At 44.5% G+C, this 13726-nt stretch overlaps 1 protein-coding gene across 5 annotated transcripts in view; it reads right to left on the bottom strand.

Annotated features, from left to right (window-relative positions):
* The window catches only part of LOC149326691 (ryanodine receptor-like), a 539764-nt gene that overhangs the window by 212228 nt on the left and 313810 nt on the right, over positions 1 to 13726 (bottom strand). For all 5 annotated transcript variants that reach the window (XM_089562900.1, XM_089562898.1, XM_089562899.1 and 2 more), the window contains exons 60-65: positions 8881 to 9101; positions 5537 to 5627; positions 4121 to 4261; positions 3375 to 3538; positions 1617 to 1695; positions 300 to 389 (exon numbers count right to left, since the gene is read on the bottom strand). In XM_089562900.1, the coding sequence (XP_089419026.1) occupies positions 300 to 389; positions 1617 to 1695; positions 3375 to 3538; positions 4121 to 4261; positions 5537 to 5627; positions 8881 to 9101 (786 nt within the window). The remainder of the gene's footprint in view (positions 1 to 299; positions 390 to 1616; positions 1696 to 3374; positions 3539 to 4120; positions 4262 to 5536; positions 5628 to 8880; positions 9102 to 13726) is intronic.

The following is a 13726-nucleotide window of genomic DNA, read 5'->3' on the forward strand; positions in this document are numbered from 1 at the left end:
GTGCATAAACATTAATGACCCAAGAAATGAGTGTGCATGGGATTTAAATGATGAAGACTTGGAGCTCCAAGTCCCTGACTAGCAAATTACAGATACATGCAACTGAAAAAATTAGTTTGTAAACTTGTTCTACTGTAATATGATGCAGAGCACATAAATTTCAGACGATGGATCATGCTGTACCACAAACTTTATCAAAAAACGGTTGTGTTCAGCATTTCAGCCCTTCTGCATGGTAAGAGAATGGAAAATGCATTGAACGCCAGGGTCAACAGATCAGTGAAGGGAATGTTACATACGTAGTCTGTGAGTAGGTTGTAGGGCTTCAGCCTTGGATGAGTCTTGACCTCATCATTCCACCGCTCTCCATACTGCCAGCCTCGTTCCAGCTGGAGACAAAAACAGCCAAGTGTCAAGAAAAACTACCAATGCTACCAGTGCGTCCTTCTTCAAATACAGTGCGCTTGAGAGCTGTTGTACACATAAAAAAATGAATAATCAGATGCTGACAATTGAAGACATAGACTGTGTTCTTTTTCGTGCAATACATAACATTAACAACAGTTCCCTCCTTCAGTCCGATCTTGATAAAGTCTTAATTTGGTGTCAGAGATGGTCTATGGTTCTCAATCCATCAAAGTGCAAAATTATGTCCATCTCACGCCAATCTAACCCGTCTAAAACATTCGATTACAAGATTAATGGAGTTTCATTAGAGAATGTTTCATCTGGGTGTTCACATCACTAACAACCTGTCCTGGCGCATGCACATAGAATATATTATTAACAATGCAAACCGCGCCCTCGGCTACATATGCAGAAACTTCTCTCAGGCTCCATCCCATTTGAAGTTACTTTTATATCAGACACTAATACGGCCAAAGCTAGAATACGCATCATCAATATGGGACCCCCAACAACTCACTTTAATCGATGCTATAGAATCTGTTCAGAATCGGTCAGCTGACTTCATCCTTTCCAACTATATTCTCATATGGCTAGTGTTTCTGCAATGAAAACTAATCTTGGGCTGACTAACCTCGCAGTTTGCAGAAATATTTCATGCCTCAGTCTTTTCCACAGCATTTTCTTTCATAACGAGACACTAAAACAGGAATTTTTTTTCTTCTATACCATCATACCTGTCATCACGTGTTGATCATCTGCATAAAGTTTCCATCCCAATGCGTAAAAGAATGTGCTTTTTAATTCTTTCTTACCAAAGACTAGCACTGAGTGGAACCACCTTCCACCCCATATCACCTGCATTGAAGACGCGTCATCTTTCAAGGCTCTTATCACCAAGCATATCATCGAACAAGCGTCTGCATCATGATTTTTTGCCTTTTGCCTGTACTTTTTACTATGCATTTTTTTTTCTTTTTTCACCCACCCCCTCTATAACGCCCTGTGGGCCCTGAGGGTATTGTAATAAAAAAATTAAAAATAAATAGATACAGCCCAGGAGGCAGAGCACACAGTGATGGCATCTCTTAGCTGCGTCACACCAGCTAGCCTGTACAAGGAGCACAAAAGGCTGGAAACATGAAACAGCATTGTGTTCTCACCAAAAGAAGTTTTGACTACAGGTGCAAAAAAACAGTGCAAGGGGTCACCTTTCGCATTGCCCAGGCATCGTGGAAGTGCTCTGAGAAGCGTTGGACAATATTGTTCAGGTCCTGGTTCAGCTGGATTCTAAAAAGAAAAGGCGGAAAATGTGCCACCTCTCAGCACTTGTGTGGCAGCAGCCAGCATTTTGCACAGCATGAGCACACAAACATGCCAGGCGGCTGATCTGGCAGATTAGTTCATCATGATGAATCTTGTAGCGCCTGGAAGACACAGCCAGATAGAAAATAACTGTCTACTTCATATCTGTTTTTGTCTTCCAGGCACTACGAGTTTTGTCATGTTGCTCAGGTATTTGTTGCTGGTAGCCATAATTATTTCCTTTTCCAGAATGTGACTAAACCTGGGAAGGAGGGGGTGTGCTACATATACATTAAAATGCAGCTTATACAAAAGGCACAAAAATGTAAGCTCCATTGACAAATTTGCTTGTGCTCCTGAAAGCTTACCAGGCTAACTGTTTACAAATGTTGTGCAAACAACAATCTATCTTACCTAATCTGCTTTCTTTCTGCAAATATCTGAACATTGTTAAATTCTATGAGCTCATAAACATGCAGTTGTTTATACTTGGACACAATTTACTACTTCCTCAAATGAACTGAGAGCACAGTGCTTCCTAATTTCGCCCTTTGATTCTGGACACAGCTGAAGCCCACCCTGCCCCTAAGCCACACAGATAGCACGCGCAAGAAGAAGAACATGGCAGCTTTTGGCTCCAATGCACCGAGAATGGACGACAGTGTATCATTATGAGAACGAAGAACAGCTGCGCAAAAGGACGGGACAATAGAGAAGAAGAACCGCACGGGACAAAGGCAGACTAACAACTGGTTTATTGCACCAGCGTCTCCTTCCTTCAACTACTAAGCGCATGCGCACCAACCACAAAGACAAAAGCCACACTCATCTCGTGAAACCAAGAAACTCCAACTCCTTGCAGTACAGGTGTACGGAAGCATCGCTAACACATTTTTCAGGCCCCAATCTCGCGATTTCCAAGGTTTCGATAATTTCCCGTTCTTTCTTATCCCTCGCGTGTCCGATATCCTCAGTCCTGTCGAAAAGCAGACTACACTACATGATACACTCTTCCTGTAATAAGGGAGTAATTACTCATTGGTATCCACCCTAGCGCAGCCATGCGGCTACAAAGGAAAGCTATACAGCTTTCTCAGAAACTTCGTAGTTAAAGAAAAATTCGTCCTGGTCCGGGGTTCGAACCCGGCACCACCGCTTCACCGGGGCAGTCGCTCTACCAGTTGAGCTAACCGGGACGGCAAGCTAATGGTAGGGCGAGAGCGAATTGATCAATAACTCGAAGTGGGAACAGTGTTGGTCAAATGTTTAGGGGAAGCCCCCAAGGTGGAGTAGATTTGTAATAAGGGAGTAATTACTCATTGGAGCGACTGCTCCGGTGTAGCGGTGGTCCCGGGTTCGAACCCCGGACCAGGACGAATTTTTCTTTAACTACCAAGTTTCTGAGAAAGCTGTATAGCTTACCTTTGTAGCCGTATGGCTGCGCTTGGGTGGGTGCCAATGAGTAATTAGTCCCTTATTACAAATTTACTCCACCTTGGGGGCTTCCCCTAAACATTTGACCAACACTCTTCCAGTGTATCATGTTTTGCATGTTGCTCGGCACTCCACTACTTTTTGAGTGTTCAAATAAATGCCCACAGTAACAAAACACACGCAAAATATCACAGTAACAGGCTAGGCTGAACAAGTCCCCCTTCTCTCACCCGGAGGTGTTGACCGGTTCGGGCACGTAGGGGCCCGAGGCGGCCGTGCTCTGCTTGCACCAGTCCTCGTCGTGCCCCTCGGTGAGCGAGTAGTCGGGGGGCAGGGCACACGCTATGGCCGTCAGGCAGGGCAGGGCCTTGCTGAACAGCTCAGGGTCGTACTCCTGTAGTGGCACATCTCCAATTAACGATGGGAAACTTAATGAATAACCAACTGCTGCCGAGTGGCCAGTGGTTTGCAAACCCAAGGACCTCTACCGCTGCTACTGTCAAATATAAGACTTTTGTGACGGAACCGCGCAAAACACCGGGACAAGAAACAAGCGCTGACTTACAACTGGTTTTTATTTCAAAGAAACACTGCTTCTTATACCTTCTTCACCCCCTAAAAAACACATGCATCACAACCATATCGTTCAAGCGTCCGAAAAAACTTAAGACAAATAATCTCTGTGATTATTTGTCTTATGTTTTTGTGGTCGCTCGAACGATATGGTTGTGACGCATGTGTTTTTTTTTGTAACACATATTTTGACACATCCAACATTCTCACATATCTTTGGGGGGAAGGGGGGGTTGAACTTCTGATAAGACACACACATTTTCTGGTCCCTTCAAGTTCCGGGTTAACGGGACCCTACTGCAGTTCCTTTTTTTTTCACGACTAAAACGAAAAGAAATGGTTGGCAGCTGGGTTCGCAAATGAATACCAGCAAGAGCATCGACGATGGAATCAGAGGACTGACCATCTTGGAGAGGGAGTCGAAGATGTTGGTGAAGAGCAGCATGGTGAGGCGCCGTTCTTCCTCCGAGGATTGCCCGTACGGCCCCTGGCCCCCACTGGCACTGTAGTAGCTCTTGCACCGCTCGTAATGGAGGGTCAGTAACTGCACGCACAAACAGCCAGGGACAGGCATGTGAAGACCTTGTGCATACCATCAGGCTGCTTTTCTTGCAGCTCGTGCTTTCTGAGAGGGCTCAGCAGTCTTCCTCAGACTAACCTTGCCCCGGAAAACCCTAGTGGCTTTCAAAAGATAGTGCCTAACACGGGCAAAGGACACAGACACGTGGCCTCTCAAAAAAAAAAAATTCAATGAATAATGAAGGCTGCATTTAGTAGAAAGTTGAGTTGGGCGAGTTGGTATAGGTTCATGGTTGAAAAAGAGCGCACAAAAGACTAGAGACAAGAGTAAAGGCGACGACAGGACAAGCGCTGAACTCACAACTAAGGCTTTATTGCGAAAAGCTGGGTATATAAGGAAGGCATAATACATGAAAACAAAACTGAACAAACAAGACTATGACACTGATAAAACTAGCGTGCGCCCGAAGCCCAAAATCTGCCAAGAAACGTGATCTCGTTATCACTTAAAGCAACCGAAGGTTTGCTATCGCAGCCCCGTTGCTCCGTTGCGATGAAGTATGCTTCTGCTACTTCCCGCGTGGTTTGATCTCTGTGAGAATACAACACCTTTGCTTGACTTAACAAAGCAGTGCACTTTTTCTTCTTGTTTTGGAAGAAGGCTGCACAGTAAAAGTCTGCTACAAGCAACTGGTTTAGGGTTAGCCCCAAATAAAGTGGGTAGAAGAAAGGTGGAGGTTACGGCATGCATGGGTTTAGGTGTTCGGAGGAAAGCTCTCCAAAGAGCCTTAGGGTTCCACGGAACTCTCTTGGAGAACCTCTGCTATAGGTGGTTACAGGCCTGGCACCAGAAGCCCCCATATAAGCAAGCTGGCATTAGAAACAGAGAGCGCGCACATTAAAAATTTATTCTTTTGCCGCTGCTGGAAGAATAAATTCTCACTTGTTGAAAATTTACGCACATCAAGCCCAACTGCCTTTTCAGCCAGACAGTCTGACTAATATACTGAATCTTCACACTCTTCTGGCCAAATAATGTATTTAATTAATTGATATCTTTATTAATTCAATTTCATTGTTTTTGTGCTCACCCTTGCTTTGAGTCGAGCAACTCCGCAGTATCAATAAGTGAACAGGTGGTACATAATGCTAAGCCACACTTCAAATCTCCACTGGTTGCCTGCAAATTTGCCATCACATTGTATTCTCACTGCACCCGTCAAGGGTCCACCAAAAGAAGAGGGCAACTGTGAACCCTAAATGTAGGTCTCACACACAGTTTGCAAGGATGACAGCTCACCCTGAGGGCAACGGCTGTGTACTCGGTGATAACCGACACGTCCACGGTGAGCTTCCGCAGAAGACGCAGAAGCATGCTGGGCTGCATCTCCCTGCGCACAACAGAACAGCGCACGCTCAGTTCGCCTGAAAAACTTGGGGGGGCCATTACGTCGCCTGCTGTGGTGTCTGCAATGTGATTTTCTAACTTATTAAGGCGGAAACTTGGGCTAGTTGGAAAGTGTTTGGAATCATATTTGCTAGCGCTTAGTGAACACATGGGACAAGAACACAAATACACAGGACAGACGCTAGTCTTCAACTGCCGTTTATTCGAAAAACAATCAATATATGACATGTCAAAATATCACCGTCACCTGGCGACCCTGACCCTGTACCTTGCACACCAATCTTTCCAAAAACAATCATTCTAGGTACAATGAAAACCCAAGCGGAACGTGAAATTTTTGAAGCTATGTGATAGTGAAGGTTCCAAATGCGTCAGCACCCCGTCTGTTAATCTGTCAAAAAAAGAAATGATGTTCCTGAGGCGTGGCATTGCTACTGCGCATGTGTGAGTTCAGCTATTTTGACATGTCATATATTGATTGTTTTTCGAATAAATGGCAGTTGAAGACTAGCGTCTGTCCTGTGTATTTGTGTTCTTGTCCCGTGTGTTCACTAAGCGCTAGCAAATATGATTCCAAATGATTTTCTAACCAATGGTTGGAACTGGTGCCTTTATATGGTATGAATGAGTCATCACCTTCTAGAATGTTCAAAGTACCTTCCGTTGAATTACCGTGAGGGATTCTACTAATCGGACCCACTAATCCACCTTAATCCACTTTATGGGCCTGTTTCAAAAAACTTTGGGGTGCTTTGAAATTTTAAAGGTTTTGGCAGACGGCCACCAGCCATAGTGGGCAGGTTGCCTACAAACCGGTTGCCAGGTTGCTGCCTGCTATAGTAGGCAGGTTGCGATGACGTAACAAAGGCCCCTCTCGACCAATCAGAGTGACCCATCAGGGAATGCTGTGATGACGCCACGAGGTCACGTGACATCTCTCAAGCAATCAGGAAACTTCGTGACAGAGAAGCTGGAAATTTTTTGCAAGACAACAACCTAAATGCTGTCGCATAGATATAATACTAGTGGGGCAATGTTGCTCACTACCAAGATGATGACAGCTCAACTGACATGCGAGCGAGGCAGTTGACGCCCGAACAGCTGCATGTGAAGACAGTGCAGATGAAATGCTTGCCTAGACCATCAGTCCAGAAGTGCAGTGGTCCCTGTCCCCAGGTTATGTGCCCTGTCTGTATTTCAAGTGTAGTTCCTGTCCCTTTGCATTCTTTAATGGCACTCACTGAACTGGCTGATAGGGCACTGGCTCCCCTATCAGCCAATGAAAGAAACACTACGAGCACAGAGAATGGAATACTACTGGACAAGTGTTTTGGTTTTCAGTGAAAAAATAGCAGAGGTATAAACTTCATGTGCACAGTCTTTGTAACAACAGTGGCACCCTCTACTCCAGCAGAGACCGGTGCAGTTTCAAATAAAACTCTAGTTTGGGTGAGTTGGTTCATGTCGAAAGAAAAAAATAGCAATGGCGCAAGAAACGGGGACACAGAAGGCACACAAAAGACAGGACTAACGCCAGTCCTGGCGTCAGTACTGTCTTTTGTGTGCCTTCTGTGTTTCCGTTTCTTGTGCCATTGCCCCTTTTTTCGTAGTTTCAAAGCAGTTGATATTTACTTAAATTTTCAAAGAAATAACAAAACCCCACACACCCACTAAGTCGCATTGACTCTATTTGGAATCATGCCAAAATAAGAACCGACGAAACCTTGATTTCCTGACCTTTTCAAATTAGTTTCCTTCTACATGAGCTGGATATTAATTTGTTTTATATCATACAGTTTTAATTTGGGCCAGAGAAAACAATTTCAGAGTGAGTGTGCTCAAAATCTCTCCAAATTCTGATCGCATGAGGTATTCAGATGTGTGCGAGAATGCAAGTGGGCCAAGTCATGGGGCACAGGCCATGAGTGGAAGCGCAGAGGCAGTCAGCCACCAGGGCAGCTTCTCCACAGTGCAATCGCTGCCGTAGGGCGAAGCATCTGAAATCTACAATGTTGACAACAAAAGAGTCCTGGGTACTCTCACCCTTGTGGAGTGGATACAGTGAAATTCTATTTTGCACTGAAGACAGCACAAATGCCAGTAAGGTCTACAAGCACCACAACAGCTGTTTGGATTTTGTTGAATGGTACGACTAAACAACGCCGACGAATGGGATGGAAGAAGATGAGACAGACACATGCGCTGTCAGCACATGTGTCTGTCTCCTTTTCTTCCGTCCCATCTGTCAGTGCTGTTTAGTCGTACCATTCAACATGAACCAACCAGCCCAACTGAGCCCTCTCCGTGGATTTTGCGCCCCACAGGTGTTAAGGAAACTGACCTTTTTATTTGAGGCTAGAATCTCATGAAATTTCGCACACAGATGTGTTTTTCTCTTCTGATTCCAAATATATAGTCATAATTAAGCTGATGGTCCTAGATCAAAAGTTATCTTAAATTATAGAGTGTGATTAGGTAATTTCTTACGCAGCTTTAATGAACTTTCTCATTGCATTTTGCTGCTTTTATTTACATAATTTGATAGCCAGCAAAGCCCCATACCCAATGACATTCTTACTTTTTTTGTCTAGGCCACATATAAATAGCAATTGACAATTAGCTTAACTAGCTGCAGTGTAAAATACTGCAACCTTTTACTCATGACATACTAGTATGTCAGCATGACATGCCTTTAGAGAAAAACGAAGAATGTCACCGGGTATGGGAACTCTCTGGCTATCGATTCATGTAATTAAAAGCAACAAAATGCACTGAGAAAGTTCATTAAAGCTGCGTAAGAAATTACCTAATTATATTCTAGACTTGTAGTTAAGAAGAACTTCTTGTTGGGCGAGTTGGTGCATACTGTTGTAGGTACAAATTGCGCACAAAAGACACACACAGGAAAAACACGAGGGAGACTGAAAGAGCGCAAACTATCCAAACTAGAGCGCGAACTAGACTTTGTAAGATCTAAGACCACCAGCTCAATTATGGCTACATATTTGGAATCAGAAGAGAAAAATACATCTGTGTGCAAAATTTCATGACATTCCAGCCATAAATAAAAAAGTTAGTAGGAAGTGAAAGCATCCACACAACTGATAGTGTGATGAGAGGAATTGCTTCCCATTCCATCTCTGAATCTGATTTTGCAGGTGGAGACCTTCCGGAGGGTGGAGAAAGACAGCGGCACGTTTGCCCTGCTAATGCAGTGAAGTGCTTGGTGCCCTCACCTGGTGAGAGCAACGAGGAAGTCGGAGACCTTCTCCCGCTGGCCCTTGGTGAGGATCTTGACCTTGGAGAGGCGGTAGACGGTGTGCAGGGTGGCGTCCAGCAGGCTGGCATAGTTCTCTGCGTCCGTGAAGTAGCTGTAGTACTGGATCAGCATGGGCAGCACCGAGTTGCCAATGTAGCGGTTCAGCGCCAGTGCCATGTCACTCTCCACGTTGTCCGTCTGCAGACATCACGAGGAGGCATGACTCATCTGGAGGGAGGACCCTCGAACTCAATTGCTTCCAAAGTGTTCTGCGGGCTCATTAGAGAACACCAACAAAGACAATCCAGCAAACAAACGTAGACGACAAACAGATAAGCACAACAATTCAACAAATCAACATAAGCAAGAAAGGAACAGGTAAACAAAACTATCCAACAAACCAACATAAGTAACAGAGGAACAGGTAAACAAGCAGACCAATACCAGCAAAACAATTTGTAAAAAAAAGAGAAACGAAATGGTCACAGAGAAGGCACGACTAGTGCACCCACTCATGCCATGTTGAAACTTCGTCAAGAGCCACAGAAACCGATATTCTAGCTCTGCAAGACCACTCTGACAGTTAACAGTGGCTGCACATAACTAAATTTTAGGCAGGTACACTACCAGCTGCTACCGCACTTCTGAAAATTCATTTTGCATGAAAACAACTGCTTTGTTTGAGCATTAAAAAACCCAATATAATATTGTGTGCCTAGCTCAAAGTATTGAGGATTTTGAATGGAAACTGCACGTAAATAACATCCGCACATCAGCTGACCAAGATCCTTGGTATTTAAAACACAAACTCAGCCATGCACTGACGAATGCCGGACTAATTGCCTCTAGTGCAGGGGTTCTCAAACTTCTTTCTCGCAAGGAAACCCAACAGCCTTCAACATGTGCCAAGGAACCTCTTCACTCACAATCGGTCGTCACAAGCCTCACAAATGGTCGATGTCGCTTTTGAATGGACCATATGCGCTGGTGTTTACTCTCGTAATTTGTGCACCTTATTTTCTTAAAATTAAGGCTTCCAAAAAGGGGGTGCACAAATGGCGTGACAATTTTCTGAACACATCCTAAAAAACCTGCAAAGGTCATAACGCGCAATATATACTGTATATTGCCGCCTATACGTAGACCGCTTATCTCGCACCCCTCACTGGCCGACAAAAAAGATGATTCCAAATATAAGATGCACGCCCCCTCCCACCCCACTTCACAATAAGTACTGACTGTTGCATTGATCTGAGAAAATAAAGAAAAAATTCTCTCGGCCTAACCACTAGCTTGTTCGGGCTTCGATTTCGCACAAAAGTGGCATTGGGCGGTCAGTTTTGTTTTACACTTCGTCTGGGTGGGGTACTTTCCTGATTCGGTCAGAATTAATCGAAAATTTCCATTGTCTGCGGTGACGGCAAACCGAAGCGGCAAGCTGTCGCAGCAGTCGTACCCGCAGCGCCATCTGTGCCCGCCGGAGGAATGAATGCTCGACCACTGAGGCTGCGGCGAAACGCAAGAGGGGTGAAAGCGGCTGCGTGGTGCTTTGAAAGTGCTTTCTCAACTATTCTATCAAAATAGCTGCCGTTAAAGGAGGGGTCAAAATGTTTTATTGCTGCCGGGCACAGCAATGCATTGGTGAGAAGGCAGAGAAGGTGCCGCTCATCCGCCTTCTAGAGGCCTTTACATGGGCGAAGGTAAAGGCGATGACTATCCTGATAGTAGGCTCTAACATCTTTAAAGGTATAGACCAGATTGAAATCGGGTTCCTGATCAGGTGGGGAGGAGAAAACAGCCCGGCGAGAGAGCGCGCGGGCGGCTGCGTCTGCTGCCTCGTTTCCTGCCAACCCCTGATGAGCAGGGGCCCATATGAGGTAACGGTGTGCGGGGTCCATATCCCGTATGCAATTCTGGTAGATTCGATAGGCTACCAATTCGACTAGAGGCCTTTCATATTCATAAAAAGTCTAGCCAGTGCATCAGCGACCCTTCCATAAGTTTGTACTCGGCTGAGCGTATGTTTTTGGACAACGTCATATAACGTCAATTAACTGCCTGGCCCGTGTCTTTTTCGTCTGTCGATTCTCGAAATGTTTCGGTCATATCCCATCTATAACTTTTCCTTTTGTCATTCATTTTCATGTTCAGAGTTATCTACCTTATCTGGTTCCCGTGCTTTCTTCAGTGACATAATGTGAGCTTAGATAAGTGTGAGCCATCTAAAACTGTTAAAGTAGCCTGGAGCCGCCCGATTGTGCGCATGCGTGTGAAGACTATAAATGTGTTTCTTGCATTTACCAATAAATCAGTTGTTAATAGCACTCCATGTGTGTCGTTTCCTTTCTTTGTGTTCGTCTTTTGCGCTGAACCAACTTTCAACTCGATAGGCTAGGAAGGGAGTGCAGCCTTGTTCGACGTTCCGACAGGCCCCTCGCGAGTCGGTGATTATGTATTTTGAATTGGAATGTGAGGCCGCGAGAGCAATCGTGACCTCTTCTGATTATGTTGCACTGCGGGCTCTGAAGGTGAGGCCGTTAACTGTGTTGCTTTTGTGAACTACCGCAAGCGTGTACCATCCCCCGTGGTGAGGGCCAGAGGCGTCCACGTAGTATACACCTGTTTTGTTGCCATAATGTCGGGCTAGCGCTTCCGCTCGTGCCAGGCGCCGACCATTATGGTCTACATGTGACATGTTTGCTGGAAGAGGCCGCACGTGGAGGGCACGTCTCCACAGTTCCGAGATGCGAAACCTGTCTTCCATTGGAGGGGTGTGTTGGATATGGAGTCGAGCAAGAAGGCGGCGACCCGACTCCGTTAGCGACAGGAGCGTTCACTGGTTTGTAAGGTGCGCCTCCCGGAGCTCCCGGAAAGTATTCACCACCCCAAGAGCCATAAGCCGGCTGTTTGAAGTAGTGATGGGGAGGTCAAGGGCACGCTTAATAATTTTACGAAGGATGACCTCGAGGGCATCCTCCTCTTGTTTCCGTAGGTGGAGATAAGGAGTCGAATAGAGAATTCGACTGGTGAGGAAGGCATTTGCCAGCCGCAAGGCATCCTTACTTCGTAACCCCCCCGTGTTTGTTGGAAACCCGGCGGACCATGCGGCCCACCTGGTCCCCCACCTTACGGAGTTTGGCCAATGTAGTGTCTGGCGGCTGCGCCATTCTTCTCAAGCCTGCCTTGCGCGTACCCACAACATGCTGGTGGGTTGGTGCAGCAGGGTGGGTTTCGAAGCTACCTGTGTGGTCCTCAATTTAAGTTGAACCCTTTTCGTTACCTTCCACCTATCTGCCCCATAGGTGAGTACTTTTTTTTTTTTTTTTTTTTTTTGAGTGCAGGATGTGTTTATTATTATTATTATTATTATTATTATTAAAACGAAATACAAATGAGTTGTGAGTTTCATAAAAAAGTTAGTACAGTAGGAGGTCCCAAAGTGAAAACTGTCTGGGGGACCTCCCATCAGGAATACATAAGGAAAGTGCATAAGTTTGGCAGAGGAGCTATAAAAGTATACAATCAAGTTAAAATCTATTAGTGTAATTTGCGGCAATGAATAAGTTATACAATAGTTAGCGGGCATAATTTAACAAAAAAGGCATAAAATAGCAAAACATAAGAGCAATAGAAAGAACACAAAAAGACAACAGATAACAATGGGCATTGAATAAATGCAGATATAATACACAGGCGGAGAAAGAAAAAAAAAAGAGGTTCCAGAAGATTAACAATATGACCGTTTGCTGTCAGAGTGGGGAACATAAAATAAGATGAAGGCAACCTTAAGCATGGCATGAAGCTGAATGGGTTGATAGGAGATGTTTTTTTAGTAAAGTGTAGAAAGCGGGCTGCGAACGTGCGGATTTGATTGCTAGTGGTAATGAATTCCAGGTTTTGATGGCGGAGAAAAAAGCAGTTTGTTTTCCATAATTTGTGTTCACTTTTGGTAGAAGCATATTATTTTGTTCAGAGAATCTAGTGTTATTGCTATTAGAAAGGAAAGATACGGGAAAACAGAGAAGTTGATTGTTATTATTGCGAGCGCGGTAGATTAGAAGACCTAACCTAAGATTAAGGAGGCATTTCAATGGCAGAATGTTTAGGTCAGAGTAAAGAGGTGAAGCAGTGGCTGTGTATGGACTGAAAGATAGAATTCGAAGCGCTTGATTTTGAAGATGAGAAATACATGACATATGGCATGAATAGGTATTACCCCATGATGATAGGCAATAATTAAGGTGACTGTTAATGAAAGCATAGTACAGGGATAAGAGAACATGGCGTTGAAAGAAAAGTCTAGTTTTTATTAACACCCTTATTCCAAATGAAATTTTTTTACTGATAGATTTGGTGTGTAGATGAAATTTTAGATGACAGTCAAGCGTGATGCCGAGAAATGTAACGGATTCGGAGGCAGTGATAATATGATGTCCCAGATAAACGGCTGGGCTCGGGATGACATGCTTTTGATGAGAGCGGAATATCATGAAAGTGGTTTTTGTAGGATTAAGTTGTAGTAAGTTATTTTCACACCATAAAACAATATTCTGTAAGTCCATGTTTAATTTGTTTATTAGGCTTGTGAAATTGCTATCCTGAGTGAATAATGTCGTATCATCCGCGTAAAGTATACATCTTGTGTTAATTAAGGACAAAGGTAAGTCATTGATGAAAATGAGAAAAAGAAGCGGACCTAAAATGGAACCTTGTGGCACTCCTAAATTAATAGTTAAAGGGGAAGACAATGTTTCTTGTAGCTGGACAACTTGTATACGGTTAGTGAGATAACTGCGTAAAAGAGCTAGAGCAGGCCCACAGAT

Source organism: Amblyomma mixtum, chromosome 10 (assembly GCF_055824585.1).
Source record: "Amblyomma mixtum isolate Tamu chromosome 10, ASM5582458v1, whole genome shotgun sequence".
NCBI lineage: Eukaryota > Metazoa > Arthropoda > Arachnida > Ixodida > Ixodidae > Amblyomma > Amblyomma mixtum.